At 48.1% G+C, this 15362-nt stretch overlaps 1 protein-coding gene across 1 annotated transcript in view; it reads left to right on the top strand.

The window, feature by feature from the left end:
* LOC138354328 (mucin-2-like) overlaps positions 1–14299 on the top strand; it is a 66591-nt gene extending 52292 nt beyond the window's left edge. The window contains exon 2 of the mRNA XM_069308478.1: positions 13718–14299. Within this exon, the coding sequence (XP_069164579.1) occupies positions 13718–14299 (582 nt within the window). The remainder of the gene's footprint in view (positions 1–13717) is intronic.
* Positions 14300–15362: the final 1063 nt, after the last annotated feature.

Raw genomic sequence — 15362 nt, 5'->3', positions numbered from 1 at the left:
ACCAATTAGTGTGAAAAATGTCAAAAGTTCTTTGGAATAATTGGTGTGAAAGTCAGAAATATTGGAAGTTTAGCGGGGAAGGAGCTGTTATAGTGAGACATGGGACAATGTATATGTTTATGCTTACTTTATACTCGCCTAATTGACTATACGTCTGCTCTTGGGCCCCGCCTCTTCACCTATTGGTCGTGAAATCCAATCTCACCAGACTCATTACATTTATGTAATATATACAATTAAGCCTATTTTTGTGTACGACTCTACTTGCAGGGGCAAGTCGAGCAATGTTCATTCTATTTACTCTTTTATCTAAGGCTAAACAAATAAAGATTTGCAGATACTCCCATTGCTAATCTGCTTCTCTTACCTTCTATGTCCTCGCTCTGCTGGTTGTATACATTGACTCCTGGTCTATATCACATCTACTTTTAACATTTATAACCGGAGAGTTCTCCTACAACGTGCTCACTTAGAGTGTGTGTGTGTGTGTGTACTCACCTAATTGTACTCACCTAATTGTGCTTGCGGGGGTTGAGCTCTGGCTCTTTGGTCCCGCCTCTCAACCGTCAATCAACTGGTGTACAGATTCCTGAGCCTATTGGGCTCTATCATATCTACATTTGAAACTGTGAATGGAGTCAGCCTCCACCACATCACTTCCTAATGCATTCCATTTGCTAACTACTCTGACACTGAAAAAGTTCTTTCTAACGTCTCTGTGGCTCATTTGGGTACTCAGCTTCCACCTGTGTCCCCTTGTTCGCGTCCCACCAGTGTTGAAAAGTTCATCCTTGTTTACCCGGTCGATTCCCCTGAGGATTTTGTAGGTTGTGATCATGTCCCCCCTTACTCTTCTGTCTTCCAGTGTCGTGAGGTGCATTTCCCGCAGCCTTTCCTCATAACTCATGCCTCTTAGTTCTGGGACTAGTCTAGTAGCATACCTTTGGACTTTTTCCAGCTTCGTCTTGTGCTTGACAAGGTACGGGCTCCATGCTGGGGCCGCATACTCCAGGATTGGTCTTACATATGTGGTGTACAAGATTCTGAATGATTCCTTACACAGGTTCCTGAACGCCGTTCTGATGTTAGCCAGCCTCGCATATGCCGCAGACGTTATTCTCTTTATGTGGGCTTCAGGAGACAGGTTTGGTGTGATATCAACTCCTAGATCTTTCTCTCTGTCTGTTTCATTAAGTACTTCATCTCCTATTCTATATCCTGTGCCTGGCCTCCTGTTTCCACTGCCTAGTTTCATTACTTTGCATTTACTCGGGTTGAACTTCAACAGCCATTTGTTGGACCATTCACTCAGTCTATCCAGGTCATCTTGTAGCCTCCTACTATCATCCTCTGTTTCAATCCTCCTCATAATTTTTGCATCGTCGGCAAACATTGAGAGGAACGAATCTATACCCTCTGGGAGATCATTTACATATACCAGAAACAGTATAGGTCCAAGGACTGACCCCTGCGGGACTCCACTTGTGACGTCTCGCCAATCTGAGACCTCACCCCTCACACAGACTCGTTGTCTCCTGTTGCTTAGGTATTCCTCTATCCACCGGAGTACCTTCCCTCTCACTCCAGCCTGCATCTCCAACTTTCGCACTAGCCTCTTGTGTGGCACTGTATCAAAGGCTTTCTGACAATCCAAAAATATGCAGTCTGCCCACCCTTCTCTTTCTTGCCTTATTTTTGTTGCCTGGTCGTAGAATTCAAGTAACCCTGTGAGGCAGGACCTGCCATCCCTGAACCCATGTTGATGCTGTGTTACAAAGTTCCTTCGCTCCAGATGCTCCACTAGTTTTTTTCGCACAATCTTCTCCATCAGCTTGCATGGTATGCAGGTTAGGGACACTGGCCTGTAGTTCAGTGCCTCCTGTCTATCCCCTTTCTTGTATATCGGGACTACGTTAGCTGCTTTCCAAATATCTGGCAGTTCCCCTGTTGCCAGTGATTTGTTATACACTATGGAGAGTGGTAGGCTCAGTTCTCTTGCTCCTTCCTTTAGAACCCAAGGGGAGATTCCATCTGGGCCTATAGCCTTCGTCACGTCCAACTCTAGTAAACACTTCCTTACTTCCCCACTGGTAATCTCAAACTCTTCCAGTGGTTCCTGGTTAGCTATTCCCTCACTTACCTCTGGAATTTCTCCTTGTTCTAAGGTGAAGACCTCCTGGAATTTCTTATTCAATTCCTCACACACTTCCTTGTCATTTGTAGTGAATCCTTCCACCCCTATCCTTAATCTCATAACCTGTTCCTTTACTGTTGTTTTTCTCCTAATGTGGCTATGCAACAATTTAGGCTGAGTCTTTGCCTTGCTTGCGATGTCATTTTCGTATTGTCTTTCTGCCTCTCTTCTCATCCTGACATATTCATTCCTGGCATTCTGGTATCTTTCTCTGCTCTCCAGTGTCCTGTTATTCCTATAGTTTCTCCATGCCCTTTTACTTTGCTGCTTAGCTAGCCTACATCTTTGATTAAACCATGGGTTTCTCATCTTCATTTCTCTGTTTTCCTTTTGGACTGGGACAAACTTGTTTGCTGCGTCCTTGCACTTCTGCGTGATGTTATCCATCATATCTTGGGCCGTCTTTCCCCTGAGCTCTGTTTCCCATGCTATATCTGTTAGGAATTTTCTTATCCCCTCATAGTTTCCCTTTCGGTATGCTAACCTTTTGGTTTCGGTATCCCTCCTCAAGTTCAATAACCCTTCTTCAATCAAGTACTCAAACACCAGTACACTGTGGTCGCTCATTCCTACTGGGTCCTTAAAACCGATTTCTCTTATGTCGGAGTCGTTCAGAGTGAAGACTAGGTCGAGTCTCGCTGGTTCGTCATTGCCTCTCATCCTTGTGGGTTCTCCGACATGCTGCGTTAAAAAGTTGCTTGTCACCACCTCCAATAGTTTGGCTCTCCACGTATCCTCGCCTCCATGCGGTTCCTTGTTCTCCCAGTCAATCTTTCCGTGATTGAAGTCGCCCATGATGAGCAGGTGGGATCTATTTCTACAGGCAGCAGAGGCTGCCCTCTCAATTATAGTGTTAACTGCCTTGTTGTTGTTTTCATACTCTTGACTGGGTCTCCTGTCATTTGGTGGAGGGTTGTATATTACTGCTACTACTATTCTTGGTCCTCCCATTGTTATGGTGCCTGCTATGTAGTCTCTGAACTCCTCACAGCCCGGGATGGCCATCTCCTTAAAACTCCATTCCCTTCTCATGAGTAGGGCCACTCCGCCTCCTCCTCTACCTTCCCTCTCTTTCCTTATTACTGTATACTCCTGGGGAAACACGGCATTCGTTATGATTCCAGAGAGTTTTGTTTCAGTGAGTCCGATTACATCTGGGTTAACTTCTTGTGCTCTTTCCCTTAGTTCACTTGTCTTGCTTGTGATCCCATCTATGTTCGAGTACATCACCCTGAAACTGACTCTCTTCTGCTTCTTTTCTGGGGGGGACCTTTGGGATCTGGGGTGAGTGGGAGCTGGGGGGACCTGGCACGGGGGGATTGGTGGAGGAGGGAGGGCTTGGGGTGGTGGGGGAGAGGGGGAGGGTACAGGGGGTGGATAAGAGGGGGAGGGTACAGGGGGTGGATAAGAGGGGGAGGGTACAGGGGGTGGATAAGAGGGGGAGGGTACAGGGGGTGGGTAAGAGAGGGAGGGTTGGGGAAGCATGGGGGGAGGAGAGGCTGTGGGGGATAGGGGAGATGGGGGGGCTTGGGGGGAGAGAAAAGGGTGGAGGGCTTGGGGGGCGTGGGGGAAAAGGGAGGGCTGAGGTGGGTGAGGAAGAGGGGAGGGTTTAGGGGAGTGGGGGAGAGGGGAAGACTTAGGTGGGGTGGGGGAGAGTGGGGGGCTTAGGGGGGAGGGGGAGAAGGGAGGGCATGGGGGTGGGAGAGACGGGAAGGCATGTGGGAGAAGGGAGGGCATGGGGGATGGGGGGGAAGGGAGGTCCTGGGGAGAGGGGTGAGGGGAAGAAGGGGGGTGAGTGGGGGGAGGGGGGTGGGTGGGAGAAGGGTGCCCTAGGTGGGTACTTAGTGGGGGGCTGACAGGGGATGGGGCAGGTTGGGTGTCTGTTGGGTAGAATTTGGGGGTGGTGCCCCAATCCCTGTGGCTGTTGCCCTGTTTGAGGAGGGTTCTCCACTTCCCTCTGGGATTGTAGGGTTCTGGGTTGTGGTACTCTGATTTCCTTCTCTCTCCCTGCGCTCCTTCCTCGCGTCTGCTGTCCGTATTCTCTCTTCCCTTGTCATATCCCTCTGCAGGAATATTTTCTTGAACTTCTCTACACCTTTTAGACAACACTTCCTTGGTAGCAGTTCCTCTTTCGCGATTTCGCTCATGAAAACCACCTTTATCATTCGGTCTCTGTCCTTGTTGTACTTTCCAAGCCTGAAAACCTTTTCAACATTTCGCTCAGCTCCCTCCATCCTTACCTCTTTAAGGATCTCTTTAATCATGTTTTTGTCCTTGTCTCTCCGCTCCTTTGGTCTGGTCCCTGTTTGTTCTTCAATGCCTGCTACTACTACTGCTCTATTTCTCTCTATCAGTCGGCTAGTACATCTAGCTGCTTCCTGAGAGGAAGCCACTTCCATGGCAACTTCCTTAACCGCAGACCTAGCTTCAGGGCTCTTTTTAAGCATTTCAGCAAATGAGATCTGGGTTGTGGTGGTCCCCTCCACAGTAGCATTCTCATCTCCCTGGGGTACGGTTTGTGCCTGGTATTGTGGAAGAGTCTCCTTTAGGTATCTTATCTCCTCCTTTGCTGCCCTTAAATCATCTTGCAGGTTGGCTACTGTCTCCCTCATTACCCTCAGTCCTTCACTGAATTCATTCTGCATTTGCTGGAGTACTTCCTTCATCCAGGCTTCCTGTTCCATCCCATCCTCTGTGTTTGTTCCAGTTGTGAATTTCCTGCGTTTGGCAGTCAGAGTTCGTCTCCCTTCCATGATTTCCCTATGAGTGTGTGTGTGAGAGAGAGAGAGAGAGAGAGAGAGAGAGAGAGAGAGAGAGAGAGAGAGAGAGAGAGAGAGAGAGAGAGAGAGAGAGAGAGAGAGAGAGAGAGAGAGAGAGAGAGAGAGAGAGAGAGAGAGAGAGAGAGAGAGAGAGAGAGGGGGGGGGGGGGAGGAAGAGAGAGAGGGGGGAGGAAGAGAGAGAGGGGGAGGAAGAGAGAGAGGGGTGGGAGCGAGAGAGGGGAGGGAGAGAGAGAGGGGAGGGAGAGAGGGGAGGGAGAGAGGGGGTGAGGGAGAGAGAGGGGGAGGGGGAGAGAGAGGGGGGAGGGGGTGTGTGTGTGTGTGTGTGTGTGTGTGTGTGTGTGTGTGTGTGTGTGTGTGTGTGTGTTCACCTAGTGCTTGCGGGGGGTTGAGCTCTGCTCTCTCGGCCCGCCTCTCAACTGTTACTAACTACTATTTTTTAACACACACACACACACTAGCGAAAGTTAGAACTTCATTCAGAAACCTAAGTGAGGAGGCTTTTAAGGCGCTTTACACTGCCTACGTGACCACGTCTGTGGTAGAAAATAATAATAAAAAAACACTGCCTACGTGAGACCAGTCTTAGAGTACGCCGCGCCGTCATGAAGTCCCCACCTGAAGAAACGCATAAGGAAAATGGAAAGGGTTCAGAAGTTTGCGACGAGGCTTGTCCCAGAGTTACGAGGGATGGAATATGAAGAGCGCCTGAAGGAACTGAACCTTACGACACTAGAAAAAAAGAAGGGAGAGAGGGGATATGATAGGAACATATAAAACACTCAGGGGAATTGACAAAGTGGAAATAGATGAAATGTTCACACGTAATAGTAACAGAACGAGGGCACATGGGTGGAAGCTGGAAACTTAATGAGTCACAGAGATGTTAGGAAGTTTTCTTTTAGCGTGAGAGTAGTGGGAAAATGGAATGCACTTGGGGAACAGGTTGTGGAAGCAAACTCTATTCATAATTTTAAAACTAGATATGATAGGGAAATGGGACAGGAGTCATTGCTGTAAACAACCGATGGCTAAAAAGGCGGGATCCAAGAGTCAATGCTCGATCCTGCAAGCACAAATAGGCGAGTACACACACACACACACACACACACACAGGAAGCAGGTCGTAAAAGCTGCAACTCCCAGGTACCTATTTACTGCTAGGTAACGGACATCAGGGTTATCTTGATAATTTCGGGGCTTTTCTTTTTTATTATTTTCTACCGCAGACGTGGCCACACATTTACAATGCTAACCAGCATATATACATTTTTTTGTCCTCCATGGACAGGGAGAGAGATGTGTTAAACATACAGTTCAGGGATTTATTGAACAATCAACCACAGGTGATTGTAGTGCTTTTAAAATGCTAGGCTAAGGTACATACGTAAATACATAGAAACACAGACTTACGTATGCCCTACATAAAGTGTTCGATGTGTCTTTTACATAGTGTCGTTAATGTGCATTTAGAGGTGAAATGTAATTCTCATCAGCCCCCACATATACTTTATACACATACATACACACATATACATACATATAGATACATAATTACATATATACACACAAATATATGCACATACATTTGTATCTTTTACTCTGACAGGGTGAAATAGCTGAGAGAAACTAGTGTGCAATTAAGAATTTAACAATTGAAGGTGATGAAGGTGCTTTTACAAGCTCAGGTTATATAGTTACATCACATACATTGTATAATTGATACATTACATGGTTAATCTTGGGTACAAATCCAATATATCATCAAGTGTTCCAGTACTCATACAGTAGTTACAGAGTTCAGCATACCTTAGCCCAGGAGGGCGAAAGTCAGTCAGTATGGGACATTCTACAATATAATGTTCGAGAGTGCATGTTTACTCTTTCACAAAGTTGACACATTGTGTACTCGACATTTAGGGTTTGAGAAACCTGCCAGATACGTCTATATCCCAGGCGTATTCTGGCCACTATAACATCACATTGCCGAGTTTTTCTCTGTTAGTCCCATATGTGAATGTCTCATCACGATATCTATCATAATATTTAATGCTACAACTTTCAGGTCTTTGTGAATTTGTTAGGTTTCGGGGCTTAGCGTTCCCGTGGTCCTATCCTTGACCAGGCCTCCTTTTTGTTATACACACTCAGGAAGCAGCCCGTAGCACCTGTCTAATCTCCCAGGTACCTATTTACTGCTAGGTAACAGGGGCATCAGGGTGAAAGAAACATTTTGCCCATTTGTCTCCGCCTCCAACGGGGATCGAACTCAGGACCTCAGGACTACGAATCCGAAGCGCTGTCCACCCAGCTGACAGGCGCCCTGGGTGAAAGAAACTCTTCCCATTTTTGTTTCCGCCGGTGCCGGGAATCGAACCCCAGACTACGTGACTACGTATCCTGAGCGCTGTCCACTTAGATACCAGCCACTAACCACTAACCTAGGTTAGGTTGTGTGTGGTTGGTAACTTTCGTACTAATATTTATGCCTACAAGATTGAGCTTATACGCGGACTCCGCTTTTTCACTCCCGACCAATATTTTTTCAGCTCTACATTTGAAATTAAGATTAAAACTTGCTTCTTCAACCTGTTCAATAGGGTCATTCTATTTACCTACTACTCTTACGCCTAAAAATGTTTTACAATCTCTGACTCTTGCTTCTCCAACTTCCATTCATGCCCTTTTGTTTTAAATATTTATTGGTAACGTCTACTCTTTTTCACATCTGTCAATTTCTCCAAGTATTTATGTATATTATGTCTGTGTGTGTCTCCCTAATGGGCGACACAGTCACAGCCCTGCCCTTTGATTTCACAATCCTAGTCTCAGAGGCGAGGGCGACAGTCTTGACGTCATCACTTCACTTTGGGTGGTTGAGAAGCTTGGTCAGCACGACACCACCTCCAGCAGAGCCCTGCTGACCGTCACCCCCCGCACCCCAGCAAAGCCCTGCTGACCGTCCCTTCGCACCCCAGCAGAGCCCTGCTGACCGTCAACCCCCAGCAGAGCCCCGCTGACCGTCAACCCCCAGCAGTGACCTGACCGTCACCCCCACACCCCAGCAGAGCCCTGCTGACCGTCCCTTCGCACCCCAGAGCCCTGCTGACCGTCACCCCCCAGCAGTGACCTGACCGTCACACCCCCACAGTCAGTGCACAATCAGCCGGGATATTCCCCAAGGTAACAAACTAAAATAGAAATATTTAAGTCAACAGAAAACGGAGAGCAGGCTGGCAAAATGCATAATAATATTTTACGAGGATGTTTTTCCACGTCAGGATTTGTGAATTTTAAAGCCACGAACAAAGCTGCCTGGTTCCTGGAACAGTAAATAAAAGAATACACCTGCAGTTGTAACGAGCAATGGGGCAATGAAGGGTGATGAGCAGCCATGGACCAGACCAGACCAGTCGACTGGAGAAAAGTCCAGTCCAGTCCAGTCCAGTTAAGACCTGCACACATCAGACCAAGTTAGTGTTAAGATGAATTAGAAATGTGTGTGTATGAGTCTGCCTGTGTGTACTGGTTGTCGTTTCTTCATTTAGAGTTGTTGGTTGGAGATCACGGTGAAGAATGTCAAGCCTTTCAACTGTAACCTGCGTGAGACACGCGCGGTCCTTTCTTAAACCAGGTTGTGAACACTATTAATCTCGTGCTTTTAAGATGTAAACGAAGGGCTATTGCTATTATGCTGCAATAGACGTTAAGGTTAATGACCGATAGTTCGACGTCCGTGATCTAAGACAAGGGCCCTTGTAAGACAAGGGTTCACCAAGCTCATCTTTACACACTCGAGTAAATGTACATTGAAACGAGCCGGAGAGATGTCAGAAGTCTTCAGCCTGATTGTGAGGAGGTAACGCATTAAGGAATTGTGGGAGACATTAACTCCATATCCACATTCAAATTTAGAATAACATACATACTATGAAGTTTAGAAATCATCACTATGATTGCTGCCCACGAACACATACGTCAGGTGACAGGTGAGTGTACACACTACATCAGCATGACCTTCCATCACCCTCCACAAGCACACACGCACGCACGCACGCGCCATAAACCCAGCCGAACCTGCTTAAGTCTGCCATCTTCATGGTGCAAGTCAGCAGCCGTTTCCATCTTCGTGGTGAGTGTGAAAGAAGATAAGGTGTCTGGTGAGGGAGAGTGAACAAGGGAGAGGTGTGCCACTTAATGGGGCGAGGTGTTTAATGGGGGGAAAGAGACCAAGGGGGAAGGGGGGGGGGAGAGATGGGAATGGACCTGGTTTCGGGGGTATTTAGCGTGCAGTGGATCCGTTAATTTGTGGGACCAGGAGTGGGACTACAGCACCTTCTGACCAGCGGCTACTGGGCACCTAGGTAGATACATCCATCTCTTACCATCACATTACCACTACTACAATCAACTTTACCCCCCCCCTTCCATCACATCCATTACTTTTGTCACCACAAACACCACTTTAACGCTATCACCACTGACACTAGCAGCTAACGCAACACCGCCACCACCACTACCTGTACTATAAGCACCACTATCTGTACTATCACCACCACCACCACCTGTACCACCACCAATACAAACAATAACAAGAGGCAACATGAACCACGCTTCCAAGGGCAGCAGCAGCAACACCGCCACCACTAAGCCCTGAACTTGGGCATTCATGAAGGCACTGACCTTTGGAGTCCCGGCCAAATGACCACCTGCTTGATTTTCAACTCAGCGTTCGCGGTGTATTACTCGTTGTATATGCGTGTCGGGTGAGTGAGCAGGCTGTTGTCGAGATCCCCGCATGTACGCTACAATGGCGGTGATCTAACCACCACACCTCTTGGATTCATTAAGACCCATGTCACCATCTGCTACGTGATACTCTCACTTAGCAAACTGCTCTTCCTCAGCGTCTTAGGAACAAGGAGCTTCCAACTGTTTACACTTCTTGGCGGCACTTATGTTTCCCTCGACCTCATCCAGCAGCGTACCGCCGCATCCAGTAAACATTTGTTGTAATACATTTTCTTGTGTCCGTTGTGTGGTTGTGTTATAGTGGTGACCGCGGGGTGCTGGGACTCCAGATGAGAGGTGCCGAAGGACCCCAACCCGTCTACTGGGGTTGATCTTACCGTTACTCCCTATGGGCACCAACACCGCCCTCAGCAACACATGGTGATTACTAGCCAGTTATAACAGGTCAAGGAACGTATTGTGAATGTGAAGCCGCCGCCTCACACCACAGGAAGGCTTCGGTGTCCACCTCTCAGGGTCCATGTTGGTAAGTGGCAGTATAGACAGTATGGACGATTAAGGTGATCGTTTCTCACTTATATTTTCTTTAAGATTTTTTTTTTTTTTTTGCAGGGATATTCCTGCGCGGCCCTAAGCCTTTGGCTGGCCCACTAAGTGTTGCTTGTTTCTGTTTTACTTGGGCGGAGTATGAGTATTTATGACTCGTATGGTCGCTTCAGTAAGATTTTGTCCCATGTGTTTAACAACTAATGCTCTGTTGAATCTAAGTTGACATCTTAATGGGTTTGTAACTGTGCACTGTGTTAGATAATGTTCTAGTGGTCTGTTGTGGCTGTAACTGTGCACTGTGTTAGATAATGTTCCTGTGGTCTGTTGTGGCTGTAACTGTGCACTGTGTTAGATAATGTTCCAGTGGTCTGTCGGGCCTTTCTCCAGTGCTGACATTTCCTATCACCTTCCGAAATCTGTAAGCCTATTTCCCATGCTCATGGGTATCCAAACCTGATGCGATGTAAGTATACTTCTGTTGTTCTACTGCTCCCTTTCATCAAACTAAGTGATTCGTAGTTGGTTGAATTCTTGTACCAAATCACAGATCCTGATGTTGCAACTGCTGTGTTGTGGTCACTGCACATCTTTTGCGTTGCTCTGTTTCTAATTACTTTCTTAATATGTGATAGACTCTGTGGTATGTAAATGTCTACATTTCTTCTCTTAGTTGCAAGTTTTGCAGCTTCGTCTGCAATGTCATTTCCTATTATTCCCACATGAGTTGGCACCCAGTTGATACAGTTGACAGGTGGTACAGTTGACTAGAGCGCGTCTGGGAACATTCAGCGACTAGGTTCGAACCCTAATCAAGGCGCCTGTGGATTTGTTCATGTAATATATCAAGTTATTGTGATGTGTGTAATGTAAGAACTCATTGTAAGAGATGGTCTCGTACACGGAGCTGGAGCGCAAACTAAAAGGATCACAAATTAACACTTCTCATACAGTACCAGGCAGTAAGAACAGAAGGATATACCATACACTAAATAAGAAGGCACCTTTCCCTAAAGCTACACACAATCTACGTGGGACCCACTGTTGAATATGCAGTCACATCATGAAACCCCCGCCCTTATTAACGCTAAACAATATTACAAAAGGTGCTAAAACACGCAACATAACTGGTTTCGGAGCTACCGGAGTGAACTATAATGACTGAGGGATCTGGACCTTGCCACAGTGGAGGAAAGATGGAATAAAGCAGGCACGATAACGTCGCACACATTCACCTTCAACTCTTGAGTACGCAGAATCAGCATGGAGGCCACACCTGGAACTTAAAACAGAAGTACAGAGCTATTCGACTAGACAACCTAGAGCTGGAGACTCGCAACGATAGACTGAGTGAGCTTAAGCTCATCATATTACGGGGAAATAACAGATTTGTTGGTATAAGACAACAAACACACAATATTCAAAGTGGGGAAGACCTGCAGGTGTAGAGGGCCCGGGTGGAAGCCTTGGACGCAGATGAGCCGGGGAGCCGTCAGAAAAAGCTTAGTTAGTGCAAGAGTCGCAAGTAATTGAAACCGTCTACGACAGAAGACCGTTGAGGCAAATTCATTACTTGGTTCAAAAGGGAATACGGTGAAAAATGGGAGGAATGAAAGTCATTGCATTAACTGACCTGCAGATGGAAAAGCGGGGCAAGGGAGCTACTGATCAGTCGTGTAAACACTACTTGTAAACACACTACACTTACAGCACACAGCACACACACACACTTACAGCACACACACCTTCATTTCTACATTCGTCATCCAGGACCCCTTTCCTCTTTCATTTATGGAAGAGCGTTGCCCCTCCCTGCCCGCCCCAGATGCGTCGACCAGCCTCCCCCCACCACCACCTGACTTGCTTTTGGAAACACAACCTGCCAAATTCTGTGTCGCTTTCCTTTCTCGCTCTCCAACACTTGGACGTTTCTGGCATGAAGCTGGTGGCAGTGGTGGTTGCTCCAGTACATGGCTAGTGGTGGTGACTAATGGTTGTGGTTGCAACCGTGGTTGTGGTGGTGCTTGCTAATCGGTGACGATGGCTGAGTGGTTTATCTCTTTATTGGCCTTGTTTTAATTGCTGCGTTTCATGTTAAATTTCCTGATATTAGTTGTAAATAATGTCGTATCTGGCCTTGGAATTGTGGATGGAGGTGGCTTCCACGATTACTACTTCGGTGCATCCTACTTCATTTATCACCCGCGGCAATGGTGAGTATAGCGACTGATAAAGTTGGGGGTTGTAATGGTTGCGATAGTGCTGACGTTAGTAGTATTGGTGCCAGGTGTAGTGGTATTGGTGTAATGGCGACAGTGATCGCTGTGGTGGTGGCAGCAGTCATTATGATGGTGGTGGTGGTGGCAGTGGTGGGTATGTAAGCCAGGACTAACCCTTGACATTCATTTAACGTTAAATATTCCCTTTGTCTTATACTAACTTTGCTTCACTCAACAATGCTCGGCCAATTGTATGCCATTTTGTACCCGCCCTTTCTCCTATTTCTACGGTCTTCCTCCTGACATGTTGTGTAGCACACTGTATCCCCGGCGCCACACCTCAAGAACACCGCGGTAGTTACACCACCAACACCCTCATGCCAAAAATCAACAACAACAGCTAGTGAAGACAAGTCATGAAACAACCCGAGCCAGCATCTTAACTACCCACAACGACCATCCCAGCGTAAACTATCACTTGGCTGATAGTTTGACAAATCAAACATCGTAACCGTAAAGCAATTACGTCTCGAACAAATTAAGCAGTCCAGTGCCATTAGGCTTAGTGACCTAACCCCCCCCCTCACCCATATGCCTACAACCGACCTTCCCCAGGATGCAACCCCGCAACAGTTGCCAAACTCCAGGGGGTACGCATGTTGCTGCTAGGTGAACAGAGGCATCACGTGAAAGGAAACGTGTCAAATCGTCTCTGTACTGCCCGGGGATTGAACTTGGGTCTTCTGGCTTGTGAGACGCGGACGTAAACCATTGCGCCACAGGAACCTCACACCCCCAGGGGTCAGCACCGCTCAGTACCACGGCACATTAAGACCCAATATCTTCAACACCTGAAGCAACCTGAACAAACACCTGAAGCAGCCTGAACAAACACCTGAAGCAGCCTGAACACCTGAAGCGGCCAGAACAAACACCTGAAGCGGCCAGAACAAACACCTGTAGCGGCCAGAACAAACACCTGTAGCGGCCAGAACAAACACCTGTAGCGGCCAGAACAAACACCTGTAGCGGCCAGAAAAACTAACAGAACACCTGTAGCAACACCAACATCCATAAATTATTTTAACCAAAGAACAAGATATAACCCCAAACACAAGAACAGCAGCATGAACAACCACAGAACAAAATACCATCCAGCTATCACACACAGCAGCAACAGTAGAACACGAACCAGAGCAGCAACAGAGCAGAGCAAGACCTAGGAGCAGCAACAGAGCAAAGCAGGAACCAGAGCAGCAACAGAGAGCAAAACAAGAACCAGAGCAGCAACAGAGAGCAAAACAAGAACCAGAGCAGCAACAGAGAACAAAACAGGAACCAGAGCAGCAACAGAGAACAAAACAGGAACCAGAGCAGCAACAGAGAGAACAAAACAGGAACCAGAGCAGCAACAGAGAACAAAACAGGAACCAGAGCAGCAACATAGCAGAACAGTAACCAGAGCAGCTACGGAGCAGAAGAGGAACCAGAGCAGCTACGGAGCAGAAGAGGAACCAGAGCAGCTACGGAGCAGAAGAGGAACCAGAGCAGCTACGGAGCAGAAGAGGAACCAGAGCAGCTACGGAGCAGAAGAGGAACCAGAGCAGCTACGGAGCAGAAGAGGAACCAGAGCAGCTACAGAGCAGAAGAGGAACCAGAGTATCTACGGAGCAGAAGAGGAACCAGAGTATCTACGGAGCAGAAGAGGAACCAGAGCAGCTACGGAGCAGAAGAGGAACCAGAGCAGCTACGGAGCAGAAGAGGAACCAGAGCAGCAACATAGCAGAACAGTAACCAGAGCAGCAACATAGCAGAACAGTAACCAGAGCAGCAACATAGCAGAACAGTAACCAGAGCAGCAACATAGCAGAACAGTAACCAGAGCAGCAACATAGCAGAACAGTAACCAGAGCAGCAACATAGCAGAACAGTAACCAGAGCAGCTACGGAGCAGAAGAGGAACCAGAGCAGCAACGGAGCAGAACAGGAACCAGAGCAGCAACAGAGAGAGAGCAGAGCAGGAGCCAGCAGAGCAGCAGCAGCAACAGCAGACCAACAATAGCCAGACGGGTCCCCAGCAGCATGCACTAGTGGGCGGGGCCACGTCCCCTGACAGAGGCTACCCTCCCACTCTACAAATCCCTCGACAGGTAACTTGCCTCTGATGCCTACCTCCTCTCTCTCTCTCCCTCTCCCTCTCCCTCTCCCCCTCCCCCTCCCCCCTCTCTCTCTCTCTCTCTCTCTCTCTCTTTCCTTCCTTCCCACTCTTTGTCACACTCTTTCCCCCTCTTTCTTTCTTTATTTCCCTCTCCCCTCTCACATGGCCTGAAGGACGACTGGTGCACCACAACATGGCCTGAAGGAGGACTGGGGCACCACCACAACATGGCCTGAAGGGGGACTGGGGCACCACCACCACAACATGGCCTGAAGGAGGACTGGGGCACCACCACAACATGGCCTGAAGGACGACTGGTGCACCACCACAACATGGCCTGAAGGACGACTGGTGCACCACCACAACATGGCCTGAAGGAGGACTGGGGCACCACCACAACATGGCCTGAAGGACGACTGGTGCACCACCACAACATGGCCTGAAGGAGGACTGGGGCACCACCACAACATGGCCTGAAGGACGACTGGGGCACCACCACAACATGGCCTGAAGGACGACTGGGGCACCACCACAACATGGCCTGAAGGAGGACTGGGGCACCACCACAACATGGCCTGAAGGACGACTGGTGCACCACCACAACATGGCCTGAAGGACGACTGGGGCACCACCACAACATGGCCTGAAGGAGGACTGGGGCACCACCACAACATGGCCTGAAGGAGGACTGGGGCACCACCACAACATGGCCTGAA

The sequence above is a fragment of the Procambarus clarkii genome, chromosome 62 (assembly GCF_040958095.1).
Source record: "Procambarus clarkii isolate CNS0578487 chromosome 62, FALCON_Pclarkii_2.0, whole genome shotgun sequence".
NCBI lineage: Eukaryota > Metazoa > Arthropoda > Malacostraca > Decapoda > Cambaridae > Procambarus > Procambarus clarkii.
This window is presented reverse-complemented; position numbering and strand designations above follow the sequence as displayed.